Raw genomic sequence first — 17595 nt, forward strand, 5'->3', positions numbered from 1 at the left:
TTCCTTTCCTTGCTCCCCAGGAAGAAACAAGCCAAGAGGGTAACTTGTGGGGTATGTTCATTTTGCTTACTAGCTTGAGACTAGCCAGACTTGGAGACTATCCAAACTATTCTGTCTCCTAGCCTTCCCTGATGCAATTGCTCCAAGCTAATCCCACTGGGAGCACGCTGTCAGAAGACATCCAGCACTTGGGAGCCTGTGTGTCCTTTCGATGTGTGGCATGGATGGCCAGCCCCACAGAAACACCAGAGACACCATCTGGGAAGAGGTGAAGAGCAGCTTCCCCAGCCTTCCTGTTCCAGCCAGTAGAGATCAAGGCCAGATGACCTGCGGAGCACACAGCCAAGGCAGAGAAGCAGCTGCTCAGTCACACTTCCAGCCTGGAGCTGCCACTTCTCAGCTGAGATGCCAGGACCCTGGTCTAACCAAAAACCTGCTGTAGCAGCCCCAGGCTACAGTTTGTGTTTCCTTCCATTCCAGTTTAATTGCAAGTACTACCATACTTAAAATGGGAAGCCAACCGTTTTCTGTCTCCCCATACAGCTGTTCACCCCCAATGTGTGGTCAAAAATAACATGTGCAAACTCGTTGTAGCCCTGCAAGTGTGTGTGCACAAGACACTTAAGTACAGCGATTCCCACTGTTGTCTCACCCCTCTATGCAATCAGCCGTATAACATTGGATAGGGTAGGTTCTACATGCCACAAACAAATCTCTCTTACTCTTAGTCTTTTGGCAACAAAGATTACTTATGGGCTCAAGCTTTCTACATTTCAAAAATTCTCTTTGAAGCTGAATACTCCACACAGGGACTTTCCAGATCCTTCAGAGCTATTGGAAGCAGTAACAGCATGTGTCCTTCTCCACTCTCGCCAGTGAGATATTTAGGAGTTCCTTTGGGCTCATCTTAAAAATACCCAGAGCACAAAAATAAGTTGTGCCTGAAGGTCAGTTAAAATGAAATCTTCCAAATGGTGTTGAAAGTGCACCACTAGATGCAGCTACGAGTAGGGGCTGGGATTTATTTCCCGACACCTTTCATTTAGCTCAGTCAGTACTTATGCCGATGGCAAGCAGAAGCCAGGGAAAGATTCCAGAGGGTCAAATATTGCAGATCTCTTCATTTCTGTGTAGGGATGTGGACAGACTGACTGAAATGGTGGCAGTGTGCCTAGCACAACAAGGTCCTGCTCCATGACCAGGGATCCATAAAACAGGGTTACAGAAAACAACAGCTACACCTTCCCTTGCCATTCAGCCATAGGATGGGTCCAGCTGCTGTTGAATTTACAGGTTCTCTGCAAAGGCGGCTGCTATGGCCTGACTGCCCCACTGGTGCTGTCATCTGTAGCTGGAATATAGCACACAGCAGGCATGCATGAATTTCAGATTTCTATTTCTTCCTACAAATTAAACCCTTTTACAGTTACATTTCTCTAAAGATATTCTGGGCATTAATATTTGTTCTGTGCAGCTGTGAGAGGCTTCTTTCACTTCATATAGAAGTTACATCTGCTGTGTTCACCATCTGCTATATTCACAGGAAAGTGTAATATATAAAAATAACATTAAGGTGGAGATAGGAACTACCTAAATGAAAGCAGAAGATTAAAATCCTTGTTCTGGAGCAGAAGTAATTAATTTTAGTGGTTGCTGCTCACTAGCAAGTTTGATTATTTTATGGTTCCCATCTCTTTACCCTTTCCTGTTTAATTATTCTCCCTTATCAGTCATTTAGAGACTAAGAACCTTCAAGAGTGGCTTAATTCAGTCTCGTCCTCTTTTATGTTTTCTTGTCAAGACTGCTGTTATCTACTTGTTCTTCCATCTGTGGCTTATTTGTTCTGCCAAGGCAACAAGTTTCTCTTTGTCAGCTCCCCAAGGTCACCTCTGGGACATCTTCCATATGTGTAACTATATCCAAAACCAATGGCTCTAAGGTCACCTGCAAAACCCTTTGCCTTTTACAAGGTCTTACCTCACATCTCCTCTACCTGCTCACAGAAAATCACAGTAACTTGTACATAAACTGAATGTGCTAAAAACTGATGTTCTTATTCCTCTGCCTATTTGACAGTCCTTGAGCTGTGGTTTTCCTGGAGGAGGAACTGTATTCTTCAGCTATGTCTAGACTGGTCAAACTAATAGTGTCTGAGCACAGGCCCACCACAGTCACCCATCTTGCTGAACTGGTAGCATGGCCTCTGGCACGGTTTTGCCTTAGGCCAGCTAACTCTCTTCCAAGCATTACGTGGGCACAGTTCAAGTTTGGACATTAGAATGGGCCAGGGACTATTCCCAATAAACAGTTGACAGGTCCAGTGTTGTTTGGGAGAGAGAAGTGTTTAGATGTATGGATGTGAGCTCTGCCGTGTCAGCATGGAGCAGGCTGATATCCTACCAGATGTTACCGTAAATGTCAGTCCTTGCAAAAGGACTGTTTGAGATGTGTATAGAGCCCATCCCTCTGGGGATCTCAGCCATGACTGACATGTCAGCTTGCTGCCTGAACCTCAATAATTAAACAACAGCTGTATTTTGCCGTTTCTAAGATTTTATTAGTGCATAAGAAAATTTTTGCCTCCCCGCCCCCCCAATTACTTGAGTATCCCTTTCTTAAGGCACAGGGACACCTCACTTAACACTGTTAGGAGAAAAAACAATCCTAATCTCCCTTTCATATGAGAGAAGCCAAGAGGAAGAATTAGAAGTCTCTGCACTCCCATTCACCTCCTTGAGCCATCTGAATTACCTTTGCTGACTCAAGGGTTAACAGGGAGTAGCCAAGGCTGCCAGGGTCTTCCTCTCCAAACCCTGCCTGTGAACCCTGTGGGTACCTCTTAAGCAACCATGCTGAGACAGTGGGAGCTGGAGAGAGCCTGACTCCAGAAGAGCTGTGCTGCAGGGGAAAGGAGGGTCGTGGGGAGGTACAGAGCCTCTCAAAGAGCATCCTGAAGACAAGGCAGCTGGAAATGAGTTGCAACAGGGAAGATTAATGTGTGAGGTGGTGACATAAGGCAAGGAAGAGGCAACAGAACTAGCAGCTGCAGAACTTGCACAGCTCGCAGAGGGCCTTTCCCATGCTCCCTTCTCATGACTCTGGAGGGAGCAGGGTGTCAAAGACCCCCTTGGTGTGATTCCAGATAAAGCTGTTATTCCCTCCTATAAGGCTCCTCTCTGAGTCCAGGGAGGAGAAGGAGAGATCAATAGGGACCTGGGAGCTTGTCTTCTCTCTCTTATGGAGCCTTAGAAAGAATTTGGTGGCAAAAGCCACAAGTGAGAAAGGAGCAAACGAAAGCAAGAACATTTGCTCATGTTCTCTGCTGTCAACAACCGGCACTTACAGCTTGATACCATTCTCAGGCCAAGCATCAGATGCCAGAAGGCAAAGACTGTTGCCTGGTAGAGTGGTTATCTTGTTTCTTGCATGCCTCTGATGATAGCACGTGGAGGTTTTGCTCCTACTTTGTTTTAGGGGCAATAAAAACAGATAGGGACAAGGCGAGTGTGTACATGTTCTTAACCAGATTTTGTTTTTAAATGAGAAAAAAATCAGAAGAGTAATTAAAATCTCTCTTAACTGGGATTCTAGTCAAAGCATTGCTACATCACCCTTTCCAACCCCTGGCACAGAACTGAGCTCTGAGATCTTCCAAACACCTTTTCTTAAACTCTCCCATCCCATGGCTACCACATAGTCAATATTTAGGAAAGATATTTACAAAACAATATTTATACCCATACTCTCATTCTGTCACAATTAAACACCATTTCCAGAGTTGGGCTGAGATCACTGATGGTATCAAGTGCAAACAGGACAGTAAATTATAAAGCCATATTAGCATCATTCACCTTTAAAAGGCACAAAAATGCACACATACATGCACTCACACATATGCAATTTTGCCAAACATTAAAGAAAGATATTTTTAAGCTTCTGTCAGATAGATACATGACTGCTGTGAGGATGTTTATATATTTAAAATGTCTAATATTATTTCAGATATTTTCCTCTTAAATATATTTTTATTTTTTAATTATTTTTCCAAATAAGTTTTGACATATCTCCAAAGGCTGAACACATTTAAATTTGTAGAAAGGCACATTTAAGGTCTGATAACATTATGCTCAGGTAAGTTCGAAAAGTCACTGATTTTTGGGGACGCTGCTCTTACTAGTGTGCTGGGATCCACCCTCATAAATCTACACACTCACGAGTAACTTTCCTCCACCACATCCAACAAGAATATGCAAACAAGTCAGGCTCGCATGCAGAACAAGTTGTGCCGGCTACTGTAGGGGGCCCAGTTTAGGAAGTATTCTTTACACTACCAGTCCTGAAGCGAGTAGAAAGTCTGTTTTTCACTGGGTTTCTCAGGGGAAGTTCATGGCCTCTGCATTTGACAGATCAGAATAACACTGCTGCTCCATTCCTGAAGTGCTGATGCAATATTTTCACTAGAGGTTTCGCAGAGAATGTCCAAAGGAAAAAAACCCTTAGATTAAATTTCAGTGACAATAAATCAAAGCATGAATGCTTAAAACCACGCAAATGCAATTGCTTTCTGCATAGATATTACCTTGCCATCCCATAATACAAAACCCATTTGTTTTCACTGATGCAGAACCTTGTGGTAGAAATGTCATTACAGCAAGTAGCAGCATCAGGGAGGATATCAGGTTTTCCTTTGGATTTATGTCTTGGAAGGTGGACATATCTGCAGTGATCCAAAACACACACAGGCAGTGTGTGACAACGTATCCCAGTTGTGTTCACTGTTGTCACAGCAAGCTACCTTCACTGCCTTTCCAATACTTTCACACAGAAGTAGACCCATATGAAAAAGAACATTTGCAATATGCAAAATAATTTATAGCATGAATGTATGAGAAAATGTCTGGAAAAGATCTAAATACGCAAAGGAATTATATATATATTTATAATTTTAAGAAATTAATTTGTCATCTTGTCCAAGGTTTTTTGGCCCAGCTCCTAAGCCTCCATGTTCAGCATCAAACTGACCACTCAGCTGAAGGGATTGCCAGTGAAACAACATAGGGTTCAACTGCATTTAGAAAAAAATTGCAAACCCTTTCTCTTAAAAACCAACCAACCAGCCATACCAAACAATCCTTCTCACCATGGTAAGAGTGACATTCACAAAACTGACATCTCTTTCACTCAGTTAAACCTCATGGAAATAATAAAACCTTAACCAGAAACTCTGAAATTTTGCCTCAAACAGAACGCTCAAAAGAGCTGAAATCCAAAGATTCCATGATATCCACAAGAGACTTGATTATAGTCAGTGATGTTATGCAGCAGGTGCTCAAACACTGCAGTAACAGGTGGGAGCATTCACATGCAGGACGGATAAAACACTGAGAAACTGAGTCACAGACGTGTCACCTTATGCAGCAGAACATTCCAAATTGCTTTGCTCTGCCTTGAGGTGGAGAAAGGGCCCCTACAAGCAAGAGAAGTATGTGTGTGTATTTGTGTGTCCTTGCACATATATACATAAGAGTGGTCTGCAACATCTGCAGTAAGTTAGGTAGTTGGTGTCACCCAATCAAAGCAGAAAACTCTTGGTATTATCCAAGAAAGTGAGGCACTCATAAGAATATAATAGACACCGGATGCCAAGGGAACAGGATAAGCAAAGGCTTAACCTCAGGAGATTGAATCTTTCTCCAAGATGTTCAGGAAACTTGGAAAAATCCTACTGACCTCAGTGTCAACCCTCCTGATTAATAGTTTGCCAAATGTTTGCTATAGTTCTGATTAGGAACATCTCAGAACCTGAATCATATCTTACAACTCTTTCTGCAGTAAAACAGAATGTGCAGACAGAATTGAGTATCTTGCTGCCTATGCCATCTCTGAATGGTGTCACAACACTGTGTGTTTTCAGTATTATCACTGTTTCATTTAATTTTATGGACCTCATTTCTTAAATTGTGTCTATAGTCCATTTTTTTTTTCCTTCCCCCATTAATTTATACAGGACTCAACCTGAAGTTCTGTTTGAAACTGTGTAAGTTACTCTATTTGATTCTTTTCGACTTGCTTTCCTCACCTATCAGCTTTCTTAGAGATTACTACAGCAGTAAAAACCCTTGTGGACCACAGACCAAATGCAAGACGTACTTCAGCTACAAAAAACCCCTCTGCTTAGCATGACAGTAAATTAATTTTGTAGTTACAGATTACAAAATTATCTGGTTCCAGCAGCTTGTCAAGGTTGAGAACTACTTGCCTGTTTTTCTCTTGCAAACACAAAATGCCAACTGGCTGAGGCTGTGTTCACTACACCTGGTTTTAGGACTGCATAGAATTTACAGTCAAATTACAAGCCTCTAAAAATAGGAGGTGATAGCGTTGACAATAGCAAAACCTGAACAGTGCAAGACGGACTGCTACAAATAAAACAAATCAAATAATTGTAGGTACGGCTGGAGTGTTCCCAAACAGACACAATCACTCAGACCATATGGGCTGTTAAAAGCCTTACAGTACACTGGCATTTGTGCCTACAGTTTGGTTCCTTTAATTTTGGGCTATTGCCAAGCTGTGACTTACCTTTGCTCTCCAACTGCATCTGTTTCTTCTGGTTGGTCTGCCATCTCTCTCTGGCAACGTAATAGTTTGGTCTGGTTATTTACTGCTCAATCCTCTGCTCAAAGACAGACTTGTGCCTTCCTGCCTGATGAATAATGCTAATCTTTTTTCCCTCGTTTCAGCAGTTCCACAGGGACCATCATCGTCTCTGGGCTGCTGTTCTCACTCCACAGTCTCAGTTTTCTGGCAAAGGCTTACGGTGCTCTTTACTGCCCACTAAACACACAGGTACTTGCCCTCTGTCTCATCCCCAAGGGGCTCAGCCAAGACAGAGGGAAAAACATCCTTTTTCCACTCCTTGAAGGAGCTCTCATCTCACTACAAATTACATTTTTCATGTTGCTGTTAGCTACTCTTTACACTAATTGCAACCTTAAGGTCCTTCCTAACATCTTTCCTACCAAGAACTCATAGAGAAACTAAAGAAGTGGGGAAGAGAGGTTACAGGGAAGGGAAGAAGGGGCACTACTACTGGAAAGGGACAAAATGCAATTGCCATGGGGCAGAAGCAGACGAAGAACTATAAAAATCAGAGGTGCTTTTCCAGGGACCAAAGGCCACAAAACTGGCAGAGAGCTGAGAGAAGATCTCGTAAAGATGGGCAAGCCAAGCCCATGCCAGAGAAGCAAAAACACAAAGGTGATTTCCACGATTGCAGGACCACCATTTCAGCGAGCAGAAAGCCCTGTGGGTTTGCTGAAACTGAAAATTAAGCAGGACAAGAGGCTTGGAGGTGAATGGAATGACTGCACTTAACATGGAAAGACTATGATGCTCATTTAGAGATGACAGTGGAAAAGAGCTGAATTGTAGAGGTTAACTTCTAAATGTGACTTGCAAAATTAGCTACTTCACTTCACCAGTGATGTCATTAATAGGCTAACTTGTAGTTTTGAACATTTTCATGCCATTAATCCTGGTTTTCCATTGCATGGCTTTTGGCTGGTATTTCTTTGCCTGGTTCATTACACTGGTTTTTGGCTAAGAACTGTTGTAGTTGACTCACAAGTCACTGAGGTTTAAAATAAATAGGAAAAAAAATGCAGAAGAAGGGATATGTGACATCACTGGTGATTAAAAGGTTCTTGGTGTGTTCTGAGAAAACATTCATGTCAGAGTAAACTGGAAACAGAAAAATGGACTTTCATACTTAGGTCAACTTGGAAAACAGTTCTATACAGAAAGCAGAGTTAATTATCACAGATTTTTGATCCCAAACCACCCTGTTCTTGCAGAGACCCAATTTAGGTTTAGATCAGTATTAGTGGATTAAATTCATAATAGGTCTTTTATCTACCCCAGTACAGAGGGGCAGTGACTCACTTACTTGTCTTGTCCCTACCGGACATCCTTGCCTAGCTCAGTGAAGCCACCCTGAATCCACAAACTTACTTTTCTTGCCTCAACAATGAAATCAAAAGTGTGAAAGAAGCAACTGAAAGGGCAAATGCTATAAAAACAGTATAAGCAAATAAACAAAAAAAACCCCAAGACTGCTGTTGTACTCTGGGGTTTTTGTTTGTTTAAAGAGCAGAAACAAATCTACTTAAGATACAATATATATTATAAGCTTTTCCTAAGAATAAGGGTGTCTCCATTTTCAGTAAGGAATTCTAACTTAACATGCTGCCAAGGGTTATCAATTTTTAACTCATTTGCTGAAAACCAAATACAGACACTAATAATGATTAGACCTTGCTCTTTGAAGGATATTAATAGTTAAAAAAAACCCCTCTGCTACTACATTCAGCCTATAAAGGAGTACTCTTTTATTAGTGTAGCTGAGGGATTAGTAGAAATGTTTGTCTAATGAATGCAGCTACTATATTTGAGCACATGCCTGAATAAGCTACTTGTCGATTGAAACCTATCTATTTATAAGTACTTCTGAATGGTGCAAAAACTATCTGTATTGCATTATTGCAATGACTTTTGCATAAAAGTAAATATTTTATTGCCTTTCACATTGTGAAATTCACCTCATTTGCCAGTTTTATTTCTGAATCCTATCATGTAAAATGTACAGGATGGACTTTCCTGCATCTGGCCTGATTTGCTTATGACTTTTTAGCTCAAAAAAAAAAAGCGTTACTGGTTTGGCAGTTCTCAACAGGGGATAGGCACATCTTTTATATGCGTTTCTGCACATAAAACTTCTTCAGAAATGCAAATTAAAGCACTTCTTAAAGTGCTATCCATGTCTGTCTTAATTCAAGGTAATCATCAAAATTTTGTGATAAAATAATTTCTAAAATTCCACTCTCCATTCTTCAGCCTTAATACAAAGGCAATTCTATTAATTTCTGCATTTAAAATACTTCATAAATGGATGAAACCACAGTTTTGTAATGGCAGACATAAATGGAAACCTCTTATGTGAATAAAAAAAAGAAAACCCCCATATGTTAAAATATATCTGTTTACATATTTTAAATCTAACAAATAGACCAGCAATAAAAAACTCCCTGGAAAATGGGAGTTGAAACAAAGACAGCAGGACGTTCAGAGTTAAGGCAGACAGTGTTTAAAGGTATTTAATTATGAAAGCAAAGCTTTTTTTGCTGAACTACAGTGAACATTCACAAAATCTCTAGTTATTGCCTGTTAATAACAAATGCAGATGATCCATGTTCAGGCTGATATTTAGGCCTAACTTTGTCAAACCTGAATAGAACTTTGAAAATAGGGACTTTGAATGAGTAACGTGGGAGAGATGGAAAGGCTGTCTGGTTTTCTGAGAGTGCTTAGCACATTCACTTCTAAAGTCAGGTGCCTTTAAAGGTTTCTTGAATGGTACACCCAAAGTAACTAGTCATTTTTTAAAAGATGACTATCAATCCTGTAGTCAGCACTTCGATTAGTGGCAAGCACGCTAGAAATGCACAGACAGGAGGGCTGACATATGTTCCAGTCTCTGTAATGCATGCTTTCGTAAGATGTACCTTCCTGTAAATGTACCTCTTGCACCTTCAGAATTAACAACTCTTTTTATAACACACACATGATTATATGTGCATGCTTATACATCTATACATATATGCTTACAATATAAACAAAAATAATCAAATTAATTTCTTGAAATAATTTTTGAAACACAAAGCACTTAGTTTGAGTAATCACACTGAAAACAACTCCATACAGTTGACAGTAATTTTTTCCTGTTTAGAATAAGATTTTCCTATCAAATTCCTGTTTATTTTTAAGTTCAGAGAACTTAAGTTGTACATTATCAGCTGTTACCTTTTCCTTATTTCGTACACACTTCTGGTACAGAGCTCTGCATGAATGCAGATGAAGAAAAGTTAAAATACTCGTATATTATTTTAATTTGTATTACTCTGCAAATAGCATGAGTTTTTTTAGCTTCCTTTTATCCCCTGAAATACATTATGTCCATCTGTACTGTCATTTATACAGTCACTGATATTGAGACAGAAATACTGAACAGAAGAGTTAAGTCAAAATAATTTGAAAGTGACTTTATACCTTCTTGGGCAGTACTTCTCTAAGATAAAATTAATTCCTGTTTTTTTCTGCCTTATTTTGAAAATTAGAGGTGTCGTTTTAACCAATGTACGTACATATCCGAAAGCTATACTTGCAAATGTATGCTCTGTATTTGCATATAAGCCATACACCATTTTGAGATCTGAAAAATTATTCCAAGCTTTATTCCTTTTCAAGGCACTTTTAGTACAGAGCTCTGCATGAATGATGGAATGAGAGCTTCCTGTCTTTCTGAATGTACCAGTCAGTGTGGTGGAAGGAACATAGAGGACAATGTGACATAGAACACAACATTTACTGGCATTTATTTGGGATGACCTGCCTGAGTCAGCATCGCCTCACCGGCCCTAAGAACATTCACTTCCGCTCATGAGTAATGTCCCAACCCAAGAAAATCTTTTAGCACCACACCCAGCTGTGTACGCTTCCTCTGTGTAGACACAGCCCTCTGGGTGAATCAGGAGATCTTCCCTGTGCTCTAACCACCAGTGGCTGAAAATACATCGTAGGTTGAACTATATTAGGTCAAAGACATACAAACGCATGCTCTTAGGCCATGGAAATAAATTCTTTTTCATACATCATATTTCCTTCAAGGTTTACTGGCTTTATACTCATCTTCAAAACCCCAAGACAGTTGCTTTCCCTGTCTGGGTAGGTAGAAGTTGAATAATTCTAGACTCATCCATTTTACCTCTACATCACACCAAATTAGCTCTACTGGCAGATAGATTGACAAAATGGGTAATCCCTAATACTTCTGAAGTCCAAAAGAAAAAAAGATTGGAAGTACCTGAAGTTCTACTGTGAACTGTAAGCCATTCCTGCAAAATATTTCCTAATCAGGTCCATGCTACACTTAGTAATCGTTATCATATAGCTGTACACAGAGCACTTGAAAATAACATACATGTTATAGAGGTATTTGTAAGTGTGACAACTACATCGGTTTTGCTAAACCCTCAAGGATTCTGCAGTTGTCATGGGATTGATTTGAACAAAAAACTTCCCCATGTTAGAAGACAGATGCTCCCCATAAGGTGGAGATCTGCAAAGTCTGCAGTCTGTTTAGGAAACATTCCTTCCTCTTTCCATACCAGCAAGTTTTTTTGACAGCCAGAGATTTTATAGTAACATTGTATTTGTGACAATCATCTCCTAGAGCTATCCTGAACCAAATGCTGCTGGCATGAGTACAGAAAATGAGCATCATAAAAAGCTGAGGTGGCTTTTGTGTCTGTAAAGTTTTAAAAGGCCCCTGTGATGAACTCCAAAGAAGCAGTACAGGCTCACCTTGTACCCAAGCAAGATGAAAATGCCACTAATACAAAGAAAGAGGAAGCAAGAACATACCCAGTAAGACATTTACATCAGCTGTTCAGTCTCATCAATGAAGTGGCTGAGACCTCCTGGGGTGGTTATCAGTTCTGAAAAGCCAGTGTCTCCTGAATGGTGAGCCAGCTCCTGCCTCTCCATCCTCCACACCATGTATATTGTCTGTACGCATTTAAATTGTGTATTTTTAAATCTCTGCAGACATCTCCCCTCTATTACATTAATTATGACAGGAAAATTGATATGCTGTCATAACACCAGTCATACCACTCTTCAGGAACACAATGTCTGTGGATAGTAGGCTTTCCTTGTATTAGGTGAAAGACAAAGTTGTTTATATTCCACACATCTGCTAAGAGAGGGAGGCTCAAACGAGGAAAAAATCCATGCTGAGAAAACATGTGAAGTATGGCAGGGAAGAGCAGAATGACTTTTCCATGTGACCACCTTAAGCGAAGAAACAAAAATAATTTTCAAAAGAAAAAAAAAATCACAAGGAAAAGGAAATAAAGGCCTTCTGACAGACCTCTCTAATAATCTATATGAAATACTAACTTCCCATGTAGCATTATTAAATGCTAGGCAGAAGCCATTACACAAAAATGAATGTGGCTTCATGTTCTGCACCTCCAAACTTCAGTTATAAAAGTTTCTCAGGTAGACTCAATAGAAATTATTTTCTTTTAAATCATGACAACTGAATTCAAGTCTCATGTTTTCAACTTGATAGTGGGATATAATTCTGGTTTAAAATTTGCCATAAGAGCACAAGAAAAATGTGAGATTTCTGCCATTGAACAATTCCACGCCTAAACCCTTTCTTCCCAAGAAAATTCAGTGCTGGGAACAAAATAACAGTTTTAAAGTTTTTTTCTTTTCCTTTGTGAATAAGGTAAATCATATCAAAATAAAATTATACAAAGATAGTAGTGGTGGGAGTCTGTCACAAAACTCACAGCCTGTTTTTTTTCAGTCAGGTGGGCCCCTCAGTTGCAAAATGGGTATCTCCAGCAGATTCACTCTGCACAAACTTTAATGCCTCCTCCCGTTCAGGGCCATTTCAAAGAAGAAGAGTTTCGGAGGCCGCTCTCCTTCACTAGCAGGTAAACCCTTGTTAAGATAATAATTTTTGTGGGAACCTCATGTAAAATACTGGCAGCAAATTATTTATTCTCCATTCTAAGAAGCTTTAGAAGGATATGAAGCTTTACAAAGGTGTCAAGATGGTTTCCCCCTTCACACATCAAAATAACATGCTTTTACTCCTGCTTCAAATCCAATTGTTTGGTTTCCTTTTACCTTCTGACTTTCTCTTCAGGGACAGTATTCTTGCCATTTAGTAACAGTATAGTTTTAATGACCGTACCACAGATGGTGCATACCCAGACTATAGATAACCACATTTTTGGAGACTGCATCATTCTCATATAGAAGAAAGAGCCAAAATTATGATTAAAACTATTTTGCATAGGTTTCTGAAAAAATTCTGAAAAAGTCTTATTCTAAGAAGAGCTGTAGCAAAGATGCTTAGAAATGAAACAATGCAAAATAGTCTAGATTAAAATAATGTATTCAGGTCTAGTCAGATATAAGTATTTTAGAGTAGATTGCAGTTTTACTGCTGCCTCAGTGGGGGGAAATCCCCATGCCTGTAAAAGGCCCAAATGAAGTGCTAGCCTGTTCCCCATGGGACACAGGTTATGTATTTTTGAATAAAATAATACTGCTTTAAGTAATAACTGTTGTAAATCCTAATGCAGCAAACATCCTGCTACTTTGATTGTATTGCTAGAATAACAGAAAAGACTGAATTTTTTTACTCCAGGGACCCCACTCCTACTCCCCTGTAAGCAATTAACACCGAATTAAAATCAGAAAGTGCCTGATGACCTCGTGAGCCGCATCAGGCCCTGGCCCTGCCTGCAGCTCCCCGCCATGACAGCCTGCCCTCACCTCAGTGTCCCAGCACTGACCGGCCAGCCTCACAGCTCCTCTGATTGGCCAGCAGCAGACAGACACTCCCTCCGACTGGCTGTGCGCCTCGCTGGTTAGCGTGATAGGCTGGGCCCAGCTCCCGCCTCTGCCGCACGCTCCTCCCTCTCCTCCCACCCTGGCACCTCTCCTGCTCCCCCACTTGCAACATAGGTGGGGCGTCCCGCAGAGGCCTGGCTCTGGGTGCGACGCAGTCAGGCAGAACTAATCCTCAATAATTGCCTCATAAACACAAGTAGCTCTGTTCCAGAAAATCCGGGCCTGAGGAACCAAAACGTGCAACTTGGTAAGACTGCGAGAGCAGGTAAGAATCTTAAAAAGCAGCCTGAACTCTGAAGAAAGCTCACCACAAGAACGGCTCTGTACAGAAAAAATGTTTATTGAGGGCGTTGTTGCATTAGAATTGTTACCATTCCATCAGCAAAAGCTGTGGCAAAAGAAACATGTCATTATTGCCTTCCTGTCACGAAATCTGGTCCATATGTCAGCACTGGTCTCTCAGCTGGTTGCTCAGTTCCTGGAGTTCAGCAATCATGTTGTCCATGGTTGTCACCTCATCAGCTATCTCACTGTGAACCTCGTTACTTGTTACATCTACAAAAAGTTGCTGCATGACAAAAAGAAATACATAATTTTAAAATAAACATACAGTTTCTCTGTTTCAGCATAGAGACAGAATACAGCAAGCTCATCACCACTACACTGCCTTTTGTATTTTTGGTATCTATGATGGTACCTTAAAAAGGCCATTTTGTGGCTAATAAACAGATGTTATGTGTATACAGACAAGTATATAGACCTGAGGTCTGTGCCACACACTTGATATTTTGCCAAAGGGGCTGAATCCTCCTGTGAACACTGGGTTTCTGCTCTGACCTGACTGCCTATGTTGACTCCTGATCCCATTGAAAGTAAAGGACTTTACCATGAAACTCAAATTAGAAGAGCATCTCACAAACTGTCACTGCAGTTTACAAACCCACCTGCTGATAAATTATTAGTTGTGAATTTTAATGGCCATTTTTCCCAGTGTCATATTCTGTTGTGTCATAAACGTTTTAACATTTGATGTCAAGACATGTGTGGGTGGAGACGCAGCTAACTCATGAGCAATCATAATCTTCACGTATTTACAGGGAAACCAAGGGAAAGCAATGCTAAATGACTTGTCTAAAGCCTTGACATACGCAAGCTGCACCAGAATATGTTGCTATTGCAAGGCCAGGACCTGTCATTTGACTCAAGTAATATGGATGCTGTGTGAGGTACCACTCCACAGAAACATTGTGGTGGGAGGGGGGACCCAAACTTACGTTTCCCCTTTATTATGTAAAGGGAGAGTGATTCACATTTCATTTGACACAAATGAAAAGCCTACATTTAGAGACAAAAACAAACCAAGAAAACAAAAGTTGCTCTGGAGTACATCTGTGCATCATTATATCATCAAAACATAATGGGAAAACACAGATATGTATATAAACAAAAATGTACTTAAAAGGCCTGAACCAAGGTCTTCAATGTGCCTCAAAACAGTGTTGTCACAGAACAAAGGAACATCTTACACAAAAATAGGAACATGTTCCTGCTACAAGCACAGAAACTTTTCTGACTTTCAGCCCAAAAATCTCACACTGGGAATGTGACAGAAAAGTTTGGTTCTTTCTGGCTAAGACAGCTAAATAAATCAGGATGACATAATTATTTGTTCACTTTTTTTTCCATGCAGTTAAAGAGATCTATTCAACTAGATGCAGCCTGGCGAAGTTTCACGCACCATCATTCTTTGGGCTTTGTGCCCCACGTTTCCCCACAACAGAACCCACATTTCATGCATTTACAATACAGCTCCATGACCTTTCTCCTTGTCGGAGACGCCACCTGTCAGATCTTAATGATGCATGGGGGCAAGGAGCAGAAGAGAGTCCACTATGCTATTTGCCAGAGCATGTGACTGCCCAGAAGGCTCTGTACAGAAAGGAGCACATTAACAACACATTTTCGAGTTACAGCCTTCAGCAGAGTGTGGGTACATCATGAGTCCAGCACAACACAGGAGCTCCAATGTCAGAGATGAAGATTCCATGAAAGGCGAGAAGCCTGAGAAGCGACATTTGTTTCACCTGTACAAAAACTACTGATTTGTTCTAATTGCATGTCCTGACTACAATATTTGGAATTCTATCTTTTAAAAAAGTTACTTTCACTATTCCTTTATTCCTTCTGAAATTTTAACTATCGAGTCTGCTCTCAGCCCATTTTTAAGTGCTTTTCTCTGTTAAAAGAAAAAAAACCCCCACACTAACAGCAAAATGAGATGTTGCAGTCAAGCTTGGACAGGCATAAACAGCGCTAAACTGTTTGCGCATAGGATCTTACAGAAGATGACTGAGGTTTTTAAACCACAACACACTTTGGAAATTCAGTATGACTTCAAATTAAAAGATGGCATCTTGGAAAGTATGCAAAAACAGTGAGGTCACACCAATAGCTTTATCTCTAACATGTCAGTTTTCTCAGAAGTGCCATAAAACTTAGAGGCACCCTTATCTGCCAATAATATAGATGTTCATTTAATTAGTGCCTTCAGGAATTAAGAATACAATTTATTAGACTCACCTATTCTTAATCTTTCAGATACTGCATGATCTCGTGTAATATAAACCACCTGTACTTGTATTTATATCATTTATGTCAAGTAGTCTTGCTTTCTCTACAGTCATACTCGGTCTACACACTTTTTTAAAAAAACATTTTGTGAATCACAAAACATACATGTTGTGCCTTTTTTTCACCACATTCTGAAGACTTACATATGTCAGTATCTAAAAGCACAGTTAGGGATCTGCTTATACAACTTTTCTAGGCTTTTATTCTTAAAATTATAGGACTTAAAAGAGTGAGCCAAGTTTAGCGCACTGGTGATGGATCAACACTTTGTAACACAAGCACAAGTTATAAAACTTATGCTCTGTAATTCACATTTACTAAACCCCCCACACAGCCAGGAAGAATACTTCTTTAAGACATTAAGTGTATTTTGAATGAAAACATATTCCAGATCAGTCCTCAGTTAAACAATAGCTGTGTCTCATGTAAGATAAAGGGTAAAATTAGAATAGTAACAGTGCAGAAACAGACTTGGCTCTTTGGGTGCCTGGCTATGGAGGCACAACTCCAAAAACCAAACATAGCATTCAAACATGAAGATGTTTTCCAACAAATTAATATCTGAATTGGTAGGGTATCCATGAAAACCTTATTAAAAATTACTTTTCTCTTTTAATAAATTTGGTTTTAAACCACCTCAAGTGATGCAAAGTAGTCCTGACACATTTTGGTCCTTTCAGCAGGTTTACATCCATTCTTTCTGAGACTGCTCTGCTTCCCCCATGATTACTCACATAAGGAACAGGTCTTTGAAATGACTGATTTCTTCCAAACATTTGAGTCTGTCTGCTCAACGTTTTAAGTAAAATTCTAACTTAGTCCAAGAGACAGCATTGACATTTTAGAGTAGTAGGTTTAATTCAGTCAAAGCCTAGCAGGAAGAAGGGAAATAAAAGTCTACTTAAAACTGGAATTCTTAACAAGATAGAGGTGAATATCCATCTGATGATGCACTGGGACAGGCAGGTATTATTTGATATATAAATGACTCAAAACAGAGAAATGGTTTCTGGCAACAGAACAAAGATCCCTAGCTTTCAAACAAAATTTCCTACCTTTCAAACACTCCTACCTTTGCCTTGGATGACAAGCCACGTAAGTTGAGCCGAGCTGAAGAAAGTATCTGCAAAGCTTCCTGACGATTAGGTTTATTCTTGCTGCATTTTATAGCCACTAGAATCCAAACACAGAAGAAAAGAACCCCAAAGCAAAAAAGCATTACCTCTATAACAGAATCACAAAGATTGGAAAAGACCTGTAAGATCATCAAGCCCAACCATCAACCCAACACCACCATGCCCACTAAACCATGTCCCACAATGCCATGTCCACGCATTCCTTGAACACCTCCAGTGAGGGTGACTCCACCACCTCCCTGGGCAGTCTGTTCCAGTTCTTCACCACTCCCTCAGTAAAGAAATTTTTCCTAATATCCAGCCTGAACCTCCCCTGGTGCAACTTGAGGCCAT

At 40.2% G+C, this 17595-nt stretch overlaps 1 protein-coding gene across 1 annotated transcript in view; it reads right to left on the minus strand.

Annotated features, from left to right (window-relative positions):
- Window positions 1-13817: 13817 nt before the first annotated feature.
- Window positions 13818-17595, minus strand: part of TTC27 (tetratricopeptide repeat domain 27) — a 133521-nt gene continuing 129743 nt past the window's right edge. Inside the window, exons 19-20 of the mRNA XM_059834758.1 lie at window positions 17199-17299; window positions 13818-14063 (exon numbers count right to left, since the gene is read on the minus strand). Of these exons, the coding sequence (XP_059690741.1) occupies window positions 13941-14063; window positions 17199-17299 (224 nt within the window). The 3' untranslated portion in view covers window positions 13818-13940. The remainder of the gene's footprint in view (window positions 14064-17198; window positions 17300-17595) is intronic.

The sequence above is a fragment of the Gavia stellata genome, chromosome 2 (assembly GCF_030936135.1).
Source record: "Gavia stellata isolate bGavSte3 chromosome 2, bGavSte3.hap2, whole genome shotgun sequence".
Taxonomy (NCBI): domain Eukaryota; kingdom Metazoa; phylum Chordata; class Aves; order Gaviiformes; family Gaviidae; genus Gavia; species Gavia stellata.